The 12,045-nt window shown below is 46.9% G+C and overlaps 1 protein-coding gene across 3 annotated transcripts in view; it reads left to right on the plus strand.

Annotated features, from left to right (window-relative positions):
• The first annotated feature begins 4,073 nt into the window (after window positions 1–4,073).
• DCLK1 (doublecortin like kinase 1) overlaps window positions 4,074–12,045 on the plus strand; it is a 340,291-nt gene continuing 332,319 nt past the window's right edge. The window contains exons 1-2 of one of the 3 annotated variants that reach the window (XM_027589471.2): window positions 4,074–4,131; window positions 9,527–9,921. In XM_027589471.2, the coding sequence (XP_027445272.1) occupies window positions 4,115–4,131; window positions 9,527–9,921 (412 nt within the window). In that variant the 5' untranslated portion in view covers window positions 4,074–4,114. Of the gene's footprint in view, window positions 4,132–4,545; window positions 4,841–9,526; window positions 9,922–12,045 lie in introns of those variants that run through there. The other 2 variants (XM_027589467.2, XM_027589468.2) reach the window with 2 other exon arrangements.

Here is a 12,045-nt window from a genome sequence, read left to right on the forward strand (position 1 = left end):
GAATCATACTCTTCCACTCTGTTGCCTGGCTAGCTTCAGGTCTCTGCTTAAATGTTACTTCCTCCGGGAAGCGTTCTCTGAAGCTCTTTGTTCTTTTCTTTCCCAGTACTTAGCCCTTTTGAAATTAAATAATTATTTGTGTAAGTATGTGTTTAACATCGGTCTCCCTACAAGCTGTCAATGCCATGGGCAGTGAATACTTGTAATTCTACCTCATGACTGCATTCCTGCCACCGAGCACAGTGCCTGGCACACCGGAGACACTGGAAAATTATTTATTGGATGAATGGATGGATGAATGAATAATAAAATGGTATGGAAGTCCAGGATACAAGCCTAGATGTGAAAACACAAATTTTAGCTATCATCGGGTTTCTAGACATTTATTTGCTGCAGGAGGGTTTAGCCTCTGTAATTACCAAGTACATTGAGAGAGTCATTTGCCATCAATGGTCAACCTGGAGAGAGATCTTGGGCATCCTGAGCTGACAGAACCTGCTGTGACCGTGTTCCTGTTGAAAGTTTTTATCAACACCTGAGATGAGGATGTTGGTGTAGCGTTAACAACACCGACAAAAAAGGCTGGAGCCAGTGACATAATGTGTCCAAAAGGATCTCACTCAACAGCTTAGAGAGGTGGATCAAATTTAATAAGGAAAAATACAGAACATTGGACTTCAGTGCCCCACATCTGACTGAACAAATACAGGATAAAGGACCTTAAGAGCAAAACATATGAAATGTGTGGAGATTTTAACTGACCGCATGAATCAGTCATGTGGCCTGCCTGCCAAAGATGCTGATTTGACGTGAGTCTCCTTTAATAGAAGCAGTGTGTGGAGGATGGCAGTCACGGAACTTCCCCAGTCGGACCACCCTTGCGGGGGCCACATCCAGTTCTGAGAAGCAGAGGTTGAGGGAGAGTAGAATTTGGTAGAATATAACAGGGTTGTCAAACAAAGGGCAGGACCACTGGATTTGTTCTCTTATAGATGGAAAGAAAAGACCTGGGGCCACCAGGGAAATTCCAGGGAAGTGTCTCTCAATTTCATGTTAGGAGCTGCCCAACAGGGAAGTGGGCAGTGCTGAGCTCCCCTCTGCTAAAGGAAATGACACTTTAGGAATTACACAAGAGAGTGCAAACTGAGTTTGGGAAGCTCTCTGTGGGCTCAGGGAGGGCATCTCAAGGTGGGAGAGTCCCTTCCTCCTTTATGTAGTTCGGCCCCTCAGGATATTTGGAGTGCCAAGCCAGAGATACATGGCCAGTTAAATAATTATTTATAGAGATCTCCTCCATTGTGTCTGGAATTCCCCAATCTAGCCTCACTCTTAGAGGATAATCTTATTTGTCCTTATTTTTGTCACATGGGCCACCGTTAGAAGCAATAGAGAGGGGGCGGAAAGACCCCCTGTTATAGAGGGAATTGATGCATGGCGGAAAAACTGGACAGGTTGCTGTCAAGGTCCCTCTGCACCGTGTTTCTGTCTTCCCAGTAGAAGGCAGAAGAAGTAAGTGCTCTGAAATTAGGGGGAATTAAGAGAAGATGTGGGAAATATCTTAAAGAGCCTTTATCATACACAGGATGAAATACAAGGAAAATTAGAATGATGATCATATTCTATAAAGCTGTTTTTCACAACTGTGGTGGTTGATAAATATGCTTGGTTACCCCAACCCAGGAGCACTGTATGTATCCCTTGGCCCCAGAGGAGGACTGCAGGGAGATTATGAATGAGACAGAGTAAATTACCCTTCTAGAGAGAAAAACAGAAAGTGCATCTCTTCCTGCTAATATCCCATTTTCTGTTATTCTCTTTGAATCTACATGATGGAGCTTATTTTCTATGAAGAAGCCAATAAAAGGTACCTGAAAAGAGATACATGGTCAACTAAAAATTATTTTTCTTTAGTTCTCTTTCTCTTCCTTGGTTTGGACCTGAAAACTTACTTTCGTGGGGGGGGGGGGGCGGGAAGCAAACACATGTAGCTAAGATTGTCCATCAACCTGTGTCAGAGGGTGACATGCAAATATTCTCATTAAAGTTTAGCTCAGGATAGATAGATTTGATGATACCCATCACTAAAGGAAGCAGTGTTCACGATAGCAAAGAGCTGTTCTCTCTGTTATGAAATAATAAATTCATTGATTAAAAGACTGCATTTTCCAAAAGAGAGTACACTTCACACTAGAATTTGGTATTGCTTTCCAAGCATATGGCCATAGCAATTGGAAAACTGACTTGAATTTTAAAACAGGGATTTTAAAATGGAGTTGGGCTTGACATTTATTAGCTGCCTGACTACTTGCAAATGACGTAACTTGCCTATGCCTAAATTCCTTCATCTATAAGGTAAGGATAATGATGCCTACCTTGAATGGTTCTTACAAGTGTGAAATAAGAAATGTATAGGTGCCCCTGCATAGCATAAAAGCAAGCACTCAGCTAATAGGAGTCACTGACAGAGCTGGGGCCACACTGTTGTCAGTCTTGTGGAGTGCAGAACTGTGGCTGCCTGGAGCAGCAATCGGGGTGCACAGCTTAAATAGCATTAGCTTTGGGGAGTTGGAGAGAGATCTCCATTAACTTCAGATTTTCAGGAGGGAAGGACACATTAATTCCAGTCAGTTCTTTGATCGATACCCTGGTCATATAAAGGAAGTAACATCAGTTTTTGAAAATTACTTGAATTAGGAGTTTCCTGGTTAAATTTCATTGAACTTCCTACAAGTAACTTAGGGACTTCTGTACTTACTTTGGTCTGGTCACTGGGTGCCACTTAGCACCTGCTTGCTGTTCTGACGAAATGAACCAGTGGGAACTGCTGAGTGTGCCCATCAATTATCAGTGCCCTTGGTTCCCTGAAAGAGTTAATGATACCCAACTACATCTAGTGAGAGCAATCTGAGAGAGTCAAACTCAAAAGGTGGGTTTTTGTTTGTTTGTTTTTTAAATACATTATCTGCATGTCCCAGGTAGGTCAGCTAGGAAGGTGGTAAGATATGGTTGAATTACTTGAAGTGCTTAAGAAATGACCCTGATAGAATATCCATAGGGGTTAGGAAACGGAATTTATTTCTTGGTTTAGCATTTTGGCAGAAATTACTTGGCATTTGTCACTTGCAAGATAAATAGAAGTTCTGATTTCTGTTCTCAAGAAAATACACTTGGCTCCTTACTTTCTCTGCGCTTACCCCTTGGCCCTCATTTTGTATTAGAATTTGAAGGGGTAGACTCAGTACTTGGCATTTAGTCAATTTGATGAGTTCACGTACTCTCATCCCTGGGTTATTAAATAGTTCAAAGATAAATATTGCAGCAACTTGTTGAATATGCAACATGCATCTGATTTGAGTGGCATTTTATAACAAATGGTGATTATTTAGTATTTACATATACTTTGAAAGTATTTCAGATTAGCTTTTATTAATAATGAGTAGTCAAGTATGTAACTGGGCTCAATGGGCAAGAGAAAAATAAAATTTTGATTTTCCACAAAAAGGTTCAAACTCGGAAAGAGAGAAAAATACATATGTGTCTTTGTATATGTATGCATATGTGGGACAGATACATGTCCCAAGCGACATGACTGAAGGAGATTAACTGGACCAAAATTTAGGCTGCCTAGTGAACCAGGCATGAAACCTTAGTTTCATGTGAGTCGGCGACCTGCTCTCACTGCCTGGGCTTTTGTGCAAAGACTGGAGGAAGCTGTCAACAGCCTGGATTCTGAGAACACTCCTGCCCCAGGAGGGAAGGCTTGTGATGAGCTCATGGGGCTTTCCAGCGCTGACCGCCAGCCGTGGCAACCACGAGTTCTCCAGTAGTGAAACCTGGCCTCTAAGTTATCAAGCGTCTATTGTAACATATTCGGCTCTAAGCAGAGGTCACTATTTTAAGGATGACTCAAGTCCGGGGTCAAATGGAGATGACTGATGGGGTCTATGAACACAGCTGGTCCTTCCCAATAAGGGGAGTGAGGGTGACACTGGCGTGTGTAGATTGGGAGGGTCCGGGGTTGGTCCTCCCTGGAGGAACTGCATGGATGCATCTTGGACAAGAGTGATGAGAGTGCATTACGTTGGCTTCCACAATCCTGGGAAAGTGTTAAATCATGAAGTCACATAAAGTGTGAGTGTGTGTGTGGGGGGAGGGAGTTGTGCAAGGGGAGGAGGACGTAATTGTTTCCCTTGTCTCCCCTGAGGGAGGGGGACTCACCGCTGCGCCATCTCGCACTTTTCCTGGCTCAGACCTGGCCCCGTCCACGTTCTCTTCCTCTGTCCGCAGACCCCCCAGCCGATCTTGCCCTATCTGCAGACCACCACTCCCGAGGAATGGGGAGGTTGGGGGGGCTTGTTCAGGCCTGCTGCACTGAGGTCGCTGCGGTCGGGGAGGGCGCGGGGAGGAGGAGGACCCCGGGCGCAGCCGTGGTGGGTGCGCCCTGCCAAGAAGGGCGGGGGCGCCGGAGCGCGCACGCGGAGTGGGAGAAGGAGGGAGCGGGGAGGGCGTGTGAGAGAGAGAGAGCCACAAGAGAAGGGAGCGCGCCCGCCGCCGCCGCCCTCCTCCGGAGAAAGCTGGAGTGAGGCTGTGCGAAGCGCCGCATTTCAATGAGAACCGGCACAGGCACATCCCTGCACTAGCGGCTGCAGCCCAGACGCCCGCGCTCCAGCAGCTGCTGCAGCCCAGCCCCGGCCCCGGCCCCGCCGCCGCCCCGCAGCCCCGCAGCCCCGCAGCCCCGCAGCCCCGCAGCCCCGGCCGCGCCCCGCCGGGTGAGGACAGCACCAGGAGGCGGCCCCGAGCGCGGCCACAAAGACCCCGGGCGGCGTCTCTCCGCGGACCGGTGCGTGCTTTGCCTTCCCTGGGGAAGGGAGCTGCGGGCAGGGCCGGCCGAAGGAGGGGGGGGGGGCTCCGCCGGGGGCTCGCAGCGCCGGCTCCTCCCGCAGCCGCGGGGCGCCGAGGTAGTCCCGGGCGTGGAGGACAGGGCGGGCTCCCCTCTCGGCCCGCCGCCGCCACCCAGCCCGCTGTTCCTCGAAAGGCGCTGCCCTGCCGTGGCTAGTGTGTACGGGCGGCCCCGGGGCTGCTGGCACCTGCCTCTTTTGTCTGGTGCCACCGGGCTTGAAACGGGGAGTAGGGCGCGCGCCCCCCACCCTCCCCGCCAGGCGTTTCGCCACGCTGTTAGTGGAGATGGAGAGCCTGAGCGGAGGAGCTGGGCGAGGTGTTTGTCATTGTCAGAACTGGCCGCGGAGCGAGGACCAAGTCTGCGCCTAGAAGGAGTGGCCGGGCCAGGCCTCTTATTGTGTGTGTGCTTTCCCGTGTGCCCGGGAGGGTGGTGTGCTTGAAGATGGGGCGATCTGTGCGTGGTGGGTGGCTGCAGTGTGGGTGTTGCAAGTACATTTGCAGGGTCTCAAGTTCCTTCAGGGACAGCGAGGCTGCCTCATGTACAAATTAGTACCTGCAGTGCTAAAAGCATGCGGAGAGGAAATGGCATTTTCCTCCTAGTGGGAGCGCACGCACAACCCTGCATTGCCCCACAAAAGAGGCTGCTTTTGAAAACCAGGTTTGCGCGGAATCCCTGCTGGATTTGGAAAGGCAACGCTTGTAAGAGATGGAGCAAATGAAAGGTTTCATTCAAACCGGCTCCCTCTCTCCACACCTGTGAGTGTGTGTCTAGATTATGGTGCACACGCGTTTAGCGGCCACACTGCAGGGTGTTCCGTGAATACGCTTTATGAATGTCCCTAAATATATCGCCTTTCCACTGGAAAGGAAAGTAGGACAGGCTTTAAAGTATGAAATGTCACATGAAGGTGGTCAGAAGGGATTTTAAGAGGGGTTATATGTAGGAACATTATAAAAGATTGGCACACATCCTGTGATATCTGTGTCCGAGGTGGTGCTTGCCCTCTGAAGGTGTGTGTGTGCGCGCGCGCACGTGCCTCATATTCCACCCCTGCCCATTCACCTGCATCTTAATCCCACTGGCAAAATATCCCTTGGGACTTCAGGTCCGGCATCTGTTTCGATGTGGTAATCTTTATGACGAATTATTTCTTGGGGTGTGTGTGTGTGTTTGTGGAAATCTCTGAAGCAGGAACTCATATCCTTATCTAGAGAAGGATGAACACAGAGGTTCTTCAAAATGGTGAGAAATCCCACAGAAGACAATTGAGGATGCTGATTTCTTGGCATGGAGGTGAGGTGTTTATAGGAAAATCTCTGGTAAGAGCCAGGCCCCCTTCTTCCCCTCCCAGGTGTCTGTGATCTCTGTGGCTCCAGCTGTGCGGTTACCTTCTTGGTACCATGACACATGTGTGCGCAGGGCCCTAGCCATCGATGGTCTGTGAATGTGTGTCTCTGTGCCTTAGTGGTTTCCTGTGCAGGAAGCAAGAACCTGTGGAAGCCCAGGGAATCTCCAGGAGCTTGTGGTTCAGCTATATAACTAAGCCAGCTGCAGAGCTGAGCCAGCCAAGGCAAGAGAAGGAACACCTGTTTTGATGTTGCACATAATTATGGGAACATTATTAGGGTGTGTAATGTGGTTTTTGACATTCATTTAGTGATAGCTGTAGCCTTGAAAGTGATTCCACTTGAGTATGGTTTTTCTTCGTCACCAGCATCATTGCTTCCTTTTGGGCAGGCTCAGAAGGGAAGTCAGAGATGTGCTTGTCCTGGTTGAAGATACGCGATCAAGGTGTGAAGAAATACACAAATAAAACAAAATCAACCTTTGTCTATTTTGAAAATTGACTTTTTTTTTTTTTCGTTTGGTGTAGAACTTCTGGTTCTAAAAGCCTGATTCCTCTAGGGAATTCCAACAGTTGCTAAATTATTTGGCTTTTGCAAATTGTAGATCAGTAAAGTCCCCTTCAGACTACATCAGCTGTCTCTGGTGACCCAATTGTGTCATCCTTTGCCTGTGGTCTTGCTTGTTGTCTCTTGGTTCATATAGATTGGGGAGGAAACCCCTCAGGTTGGAAGATTGATTACTGCCTTTACAAATAAAACAGAAGCTTCAAAAGCCAACCTGGCCTTTATAATATGCGAAGTTTGAAGAGCTTAGTGAGGTGGTATGAGTATTCCTCCCCCTGACCGACCACACACCCCTTTTGGAATACAAAAGAGCTCATTTTAAGAGGAGATTAAAAAAAAGTAGGAGCAATGATACCATGGGCAATGGTTGGTTCTGTTACTCAGTTAATATTGGTTCTGTTATTCAGTTAATAGCTGCCTAAAGAACTGGATCACTGTTTTGAAGTTATCCAACTTAAGAATCAATGAAACTGGTTTCTATATACCTATGTATGGTATCACTTTTTCTGGAAAATACAAATTTAGGCTATTATGAGTATTAAGAGATAGGAGGTAGTTTTCATGTTTGGAGGAAAAAAATACACTGAACTAATGATCGGTCCAGGTTTGAGTCCCACTCTGCCCCCCCACCCCTCGGGGTCAGCAGTAGAATGATGAGCAGGTGAAGACATTAGCGGCCTGGTGACCACTGCCCCCTCTGTCTGCAGTGCACCTTCCTCAGTTAAGGACCTCCGCAAGGTCACAGACCTAGTTAAGAGTGAGAGCTTTAAAAACCCCTATTTTTATAGGTGAAGGGGTCTAGGGAGGCTCTCGCGGGCCTGGTCTCTAAGACACAGCGCATGGGACAGAAAGGAGGGAGTACCAGCTTCAGAGTCAGTCTGCGTAAACCGAGGTTCAAATCCCAACTCCCTCAATTATGACTCTGGGACCCTGGATCTATCCCGTACTTGCCTTCAGTCATAATAATATTACCGACCTCATTGGATTGCTGTGAGGTTTAGAAGGGAATTTTTAGCATGTTATGCAATTGATTGCTGAATAATAGTGTCAGGCACATCATAGACATTCAATAAACCCTAGCTTTTTCCACTTCATTTCAGGAGTACACAATCTCTAGCAGTGCTTTTAAACATGAATTTTGAGCTACTCTGAATGGATCGGAGGTTGTCTACTCAGGGTCAAGGAAAGGTTGGGGAGGCTTGGCAGTACTTTTGGTTAGTTTGGACTGACCTTCAGAAAGGCAACATCATCTATGTGGTGGGATTTGGGAAGCACTCATAAGGTTCTTGCCCTAGATTTTCCATTTCCCTTATATTATTTTATTTCAACATGCCTGAAATTTTGTCATCGAAACTTCTTTCCTTTGAATGCTTTCTAGATTGACCTGTTAAAAATCCTGGTCCCCTGCAAGGGTCAACATCACAAGCCTTTCTCACCTAACCCCTTAGCAAGGATGAATTGATCCCACAGGCACCTTGCTGATGACAGCACTCCATAGAAAGTAAAATGGGGACCATGGGGGTGCAAGCATATCTTTCAGAAGGTCATGAGAGGAAAATCAGGCAGACTCCCAAGGAGCTTTCCTTACCAGAAGGGGGAGAGTCTATTCCTACCTGTTCTTTCTGTGACAAAGTTAAGAACAGAAAAGCAGATTTAATTAATAAAAAACATTAATACTTATCACATGCTAGACACCCTCCCAAGTGCTTCATGTATTCATACTCATTATTAATTATGAGGTAGGTATGATTGGCATTCCTATGTGTAGGTGAGGAAGCAAGGCTTTAAAGATGTTGATCCAAACTTGATCCTGTACCAACCTTGAGAGAAGTACTTGATCAACATCTCTAAGCCTCAAGTCCCTCAACCACGAAAACAGAGTGGAAGGAAAGGTAGAGCCCTCCCAAAAGCAACTTTTATCCCTTCTGTTCTTTTTCCTCTTCCTCCACAAACTTTTTCTGCTTTTTTAAACCCAACTTATCTGAAGCACGAAGTGTAAGCAAATGAGTTATGGTGAAATCGCTTTTAAAAAAGCTGCTATGGAATATGCGAATATGTTGGACATTCTTAAGCTGGTAGAAGCTGGGGATTGATTCAGTTTGCTCTCTCTCTGCCCAGCGGGAGCACAAACCTTCGTGAACCGATTTGTAACCTGTTAAATGCTGACCCCCTCCTTTCGGTTCCCGGCCCAGCACCGCTTCTTATCATCAGCCCTGTGGTAATATGAAGGCTTATCTTCCATCTGCCACCAGAGTGAGCACCCTGTAGGGGGGTCTGGGCTTTGGAGTCAAGCAAACTTGGGTGGGAGGACTTGGTTCAAGCATTTCTCAGTTGCATGACTCGGAGAAATTTAGGAGAAATTTTTCCATGCCTCGTTTTCTTCATCTGTGGTTAGGGATACTACTACTTTGAAAGGTTTGTTGTGACTTGGAAATAACAGCTGTTCAAAGCCTGAAAGGGGGAGGTGGTCCCTCCATAGGAGCTGTTTCTGACTAAACTGGGGTTGATCGATAAGCTCTTTCCACAGGGGCTGCATCTTCTACATCTTCCTTGTTTTCCTTCTCTTCCAACTCGATAACTCGTGTTAAACATATCATCAATTACAGCAATAGTTCCACCAGCTGCTCTTGAGCTGAGCCTTTCAAACCCTGGTCTTAAAATAACATCAGTATGTGTCTCTGTTTGTTTTTTTTTCTTTTCCTTCTGTGCCTCCCAGGTTCCACTTTAACTCCGTCATGTCCTTCGGCAGAGACATGGAGCTGGAGCACTTTGACGAGCGGGATAAGGCTCAGAGATACAGCAGAGGGTCGCGGGTGAACGGGCTGCCCAGCCCAACGCACAGCGCCCACTGCAGCTTCTATCGAACCCGCACGCTGCAGACCCTCAGCTCAGAGAAGAAGGCCAAGAAGGTCCGTTTCTATCGAAATGGAGACAGATACTTCAAAGGGATTGTGTATGCCATCTCCCCAGACCGCTTCCGATCTTTTGAGGCCCTGCTGGCTGACTTGACCCGAACTCTGTCAGATAATGTGAATTTGCCCCAGGGAGTGAGAACAATCTACACCATTGATGGGCTCAAGAAGATTTCCAGCCTGGACCAGCTGGTGGAAGGTGAGCGCTCACTCCCAAGTGACCCTAGAGGACCCGTTCTCTCATGTTTCCACGTTGTTCTGGGCACCTGCACTTGATTGATTGCTAAGAGGTAGCATTCAGCCCAAGGCTGTGATGCTTGTCGTTCACACATTTGGGAGTTCACTTTGCTGTACTGTGGTGTAAAAAGAAAAAAAAAAACAAAACAACCCACTGATGGTATTAGGTCAGGCATCTTATAATAATGGACTGAGGGAAAAAGTGTCTTAATTCTCCAGCATTTTCTGTTCCTTTTGTCATTCTCATGCTACATTTTAAAAGTCCCTTTTTATATCTTTAATTACATTGTTCATATTCATTTCTAGATGCAAATGAACTTTTGCTGTCATGATGTCTGAAATTACTCGAACTGAAAATAACTAATGGATTGTGAGATTTTTGAGTGGAAAGGAACCTTACATTGGTATCGAACCCATTAATTCTGTCACCAGAGACTGAGGCCTAGAAACTTCGAGTGCTGTGTCTGTGGTTACGTGGTGAGGTCGTGTTCATACTGGACTAGAAATTAGGTTTTCTGGCATTTCTTTCCCATGTGGTGCTTCCTTTTACGTTTAAAGGATTGTTGTCTTTCTGTGGTATTTGAAGCTATAAAGGCATTAATCTGTTCAGTGTATTGTTTTCCAAAGTCGAATTTAGGTTAAAAGTCATTATCTGTTGTAGACATTTCATGTGGAAAGAGGACTGTTTGAGTCCTTGGGTGAGACCTGGTATCTTGTGCCAGCGAAGTAGGTAGACTCGCTTCAGTACCAACCCCATTTGAACAGCACAGAAAGCCTCTAATCACCTTAGAAATCATAAGCAAAGTAAAAAGACGTGGAGAGAGATAATGGGTTAAATTCATGCTAAGGTGCAAAAGAGGATGGCTGATCCTCTTTGGACAGAAGGAGCTCCTAAGTCTGAGGTGTTCGGCTCACGACGAAGCAGCACTCAGCACAGAGGAGCATGGAAAAGGAAGTTTAGAGTTTGGGAAGTGCTTGACTTCAGCCTGAGTTCCTATTTACTCCAGATGTATTTGCCCGGGCCTGTTGTCTTCCTGGATCCTGGGGGAATGCCATGCATGTCATGTCCTCCCTCTCTCGTGCAGGTAGCAGGAAGCATCCCTTTCAGGGGCCCGCAGAGTTTGGGGTTCCTTGGCCCTGACCACACACAGGCGAGCCCTCGTGTCCTCCTGTGGGACCAGAATTTGTACGTGATTCAAGGCTGAGGGAGTCTGTGTCTTTCTCCCATTTTCCTTCCCTTTATCCCTTGGCAGGGATGCCGGTCCGGTCACAGTATGACGGGACTTGGGAGGGTGTGGAGAGCCTGGCTTTGGTGTGTTTATTATGTGGGAATTCACATCTCTTTTCAATGACTAGTCACCCTGCCAAGATGCCTGTAGACTTGGCCTTTTTCCTTCTATTCAGATGTTGGCACTTTCAGTAAATTAAAGGGGAAGAAGGAACATGAAATCTCTCTGCATCCGCTTTGATTTTTGTGCTCTGCCCTTTTCCTGACCTTGGAAAATACAGGGATAAATAAAGCATTTGGTGGGCTAGTCCAAGGGACCTGGATAAAGGTGAAATGCAAAGTCAGGTGCATGATCAGTCACCAAACCATCCCTTTGAGGACTGATGGTAGAAGAGACAAAATATGCCAAGATCCCCAAGCACATTGTGGGGCGGCCGGGCTGGGCTTCTCACTCTGTTCTAGAATCACTTGCGTAGCGTCTATGGGGCGGGGCGGTGTCCTTCAGTCAGTTGTCCACCCAGAGTGGATCTTTACTGAGAAGTGGCCAGAGATATTCCCACGGTTCCTGTCCACCCAGGAGAGAGTGTGAGGGGTGGGAGGAAACAAGGGTTCTTTACATAAGTAGCAGCAACATCATGGCATGCTTGCCACCATCTTCTTTGTTGGTTTTTTAACACCAAATAATGCCTGCCCTAGGAGACCGCTGTCTGGAGGATAATAATGGCAGCTCACAGTTATGCAGCATGTGTCTTGCACGTATGAATATGTTTCATTCACACAGTGATCCTAGGAGCTAGGTACGGTGACTATCCTTATACTACGATGAGAAAAGCGAGGCACAGTGTGGTTAAGTGACCT

This window comes from Zalophus californianus, chromosome 3 (genome assembly GCF_009762305.2).
Source record: "Zalophus californianus isolate mZalCal1 chromosome 3, mZalCal1.pri.v2, whole genome shotgun sequence".
In the NCBI taxonomy this organism is placed as follows: domain Eukaryota; kingdom Metazoa; phylum Chordata; class Mammalia; order Carnivora; family Otariidae; genus Zalophus; species Zalophus californianus.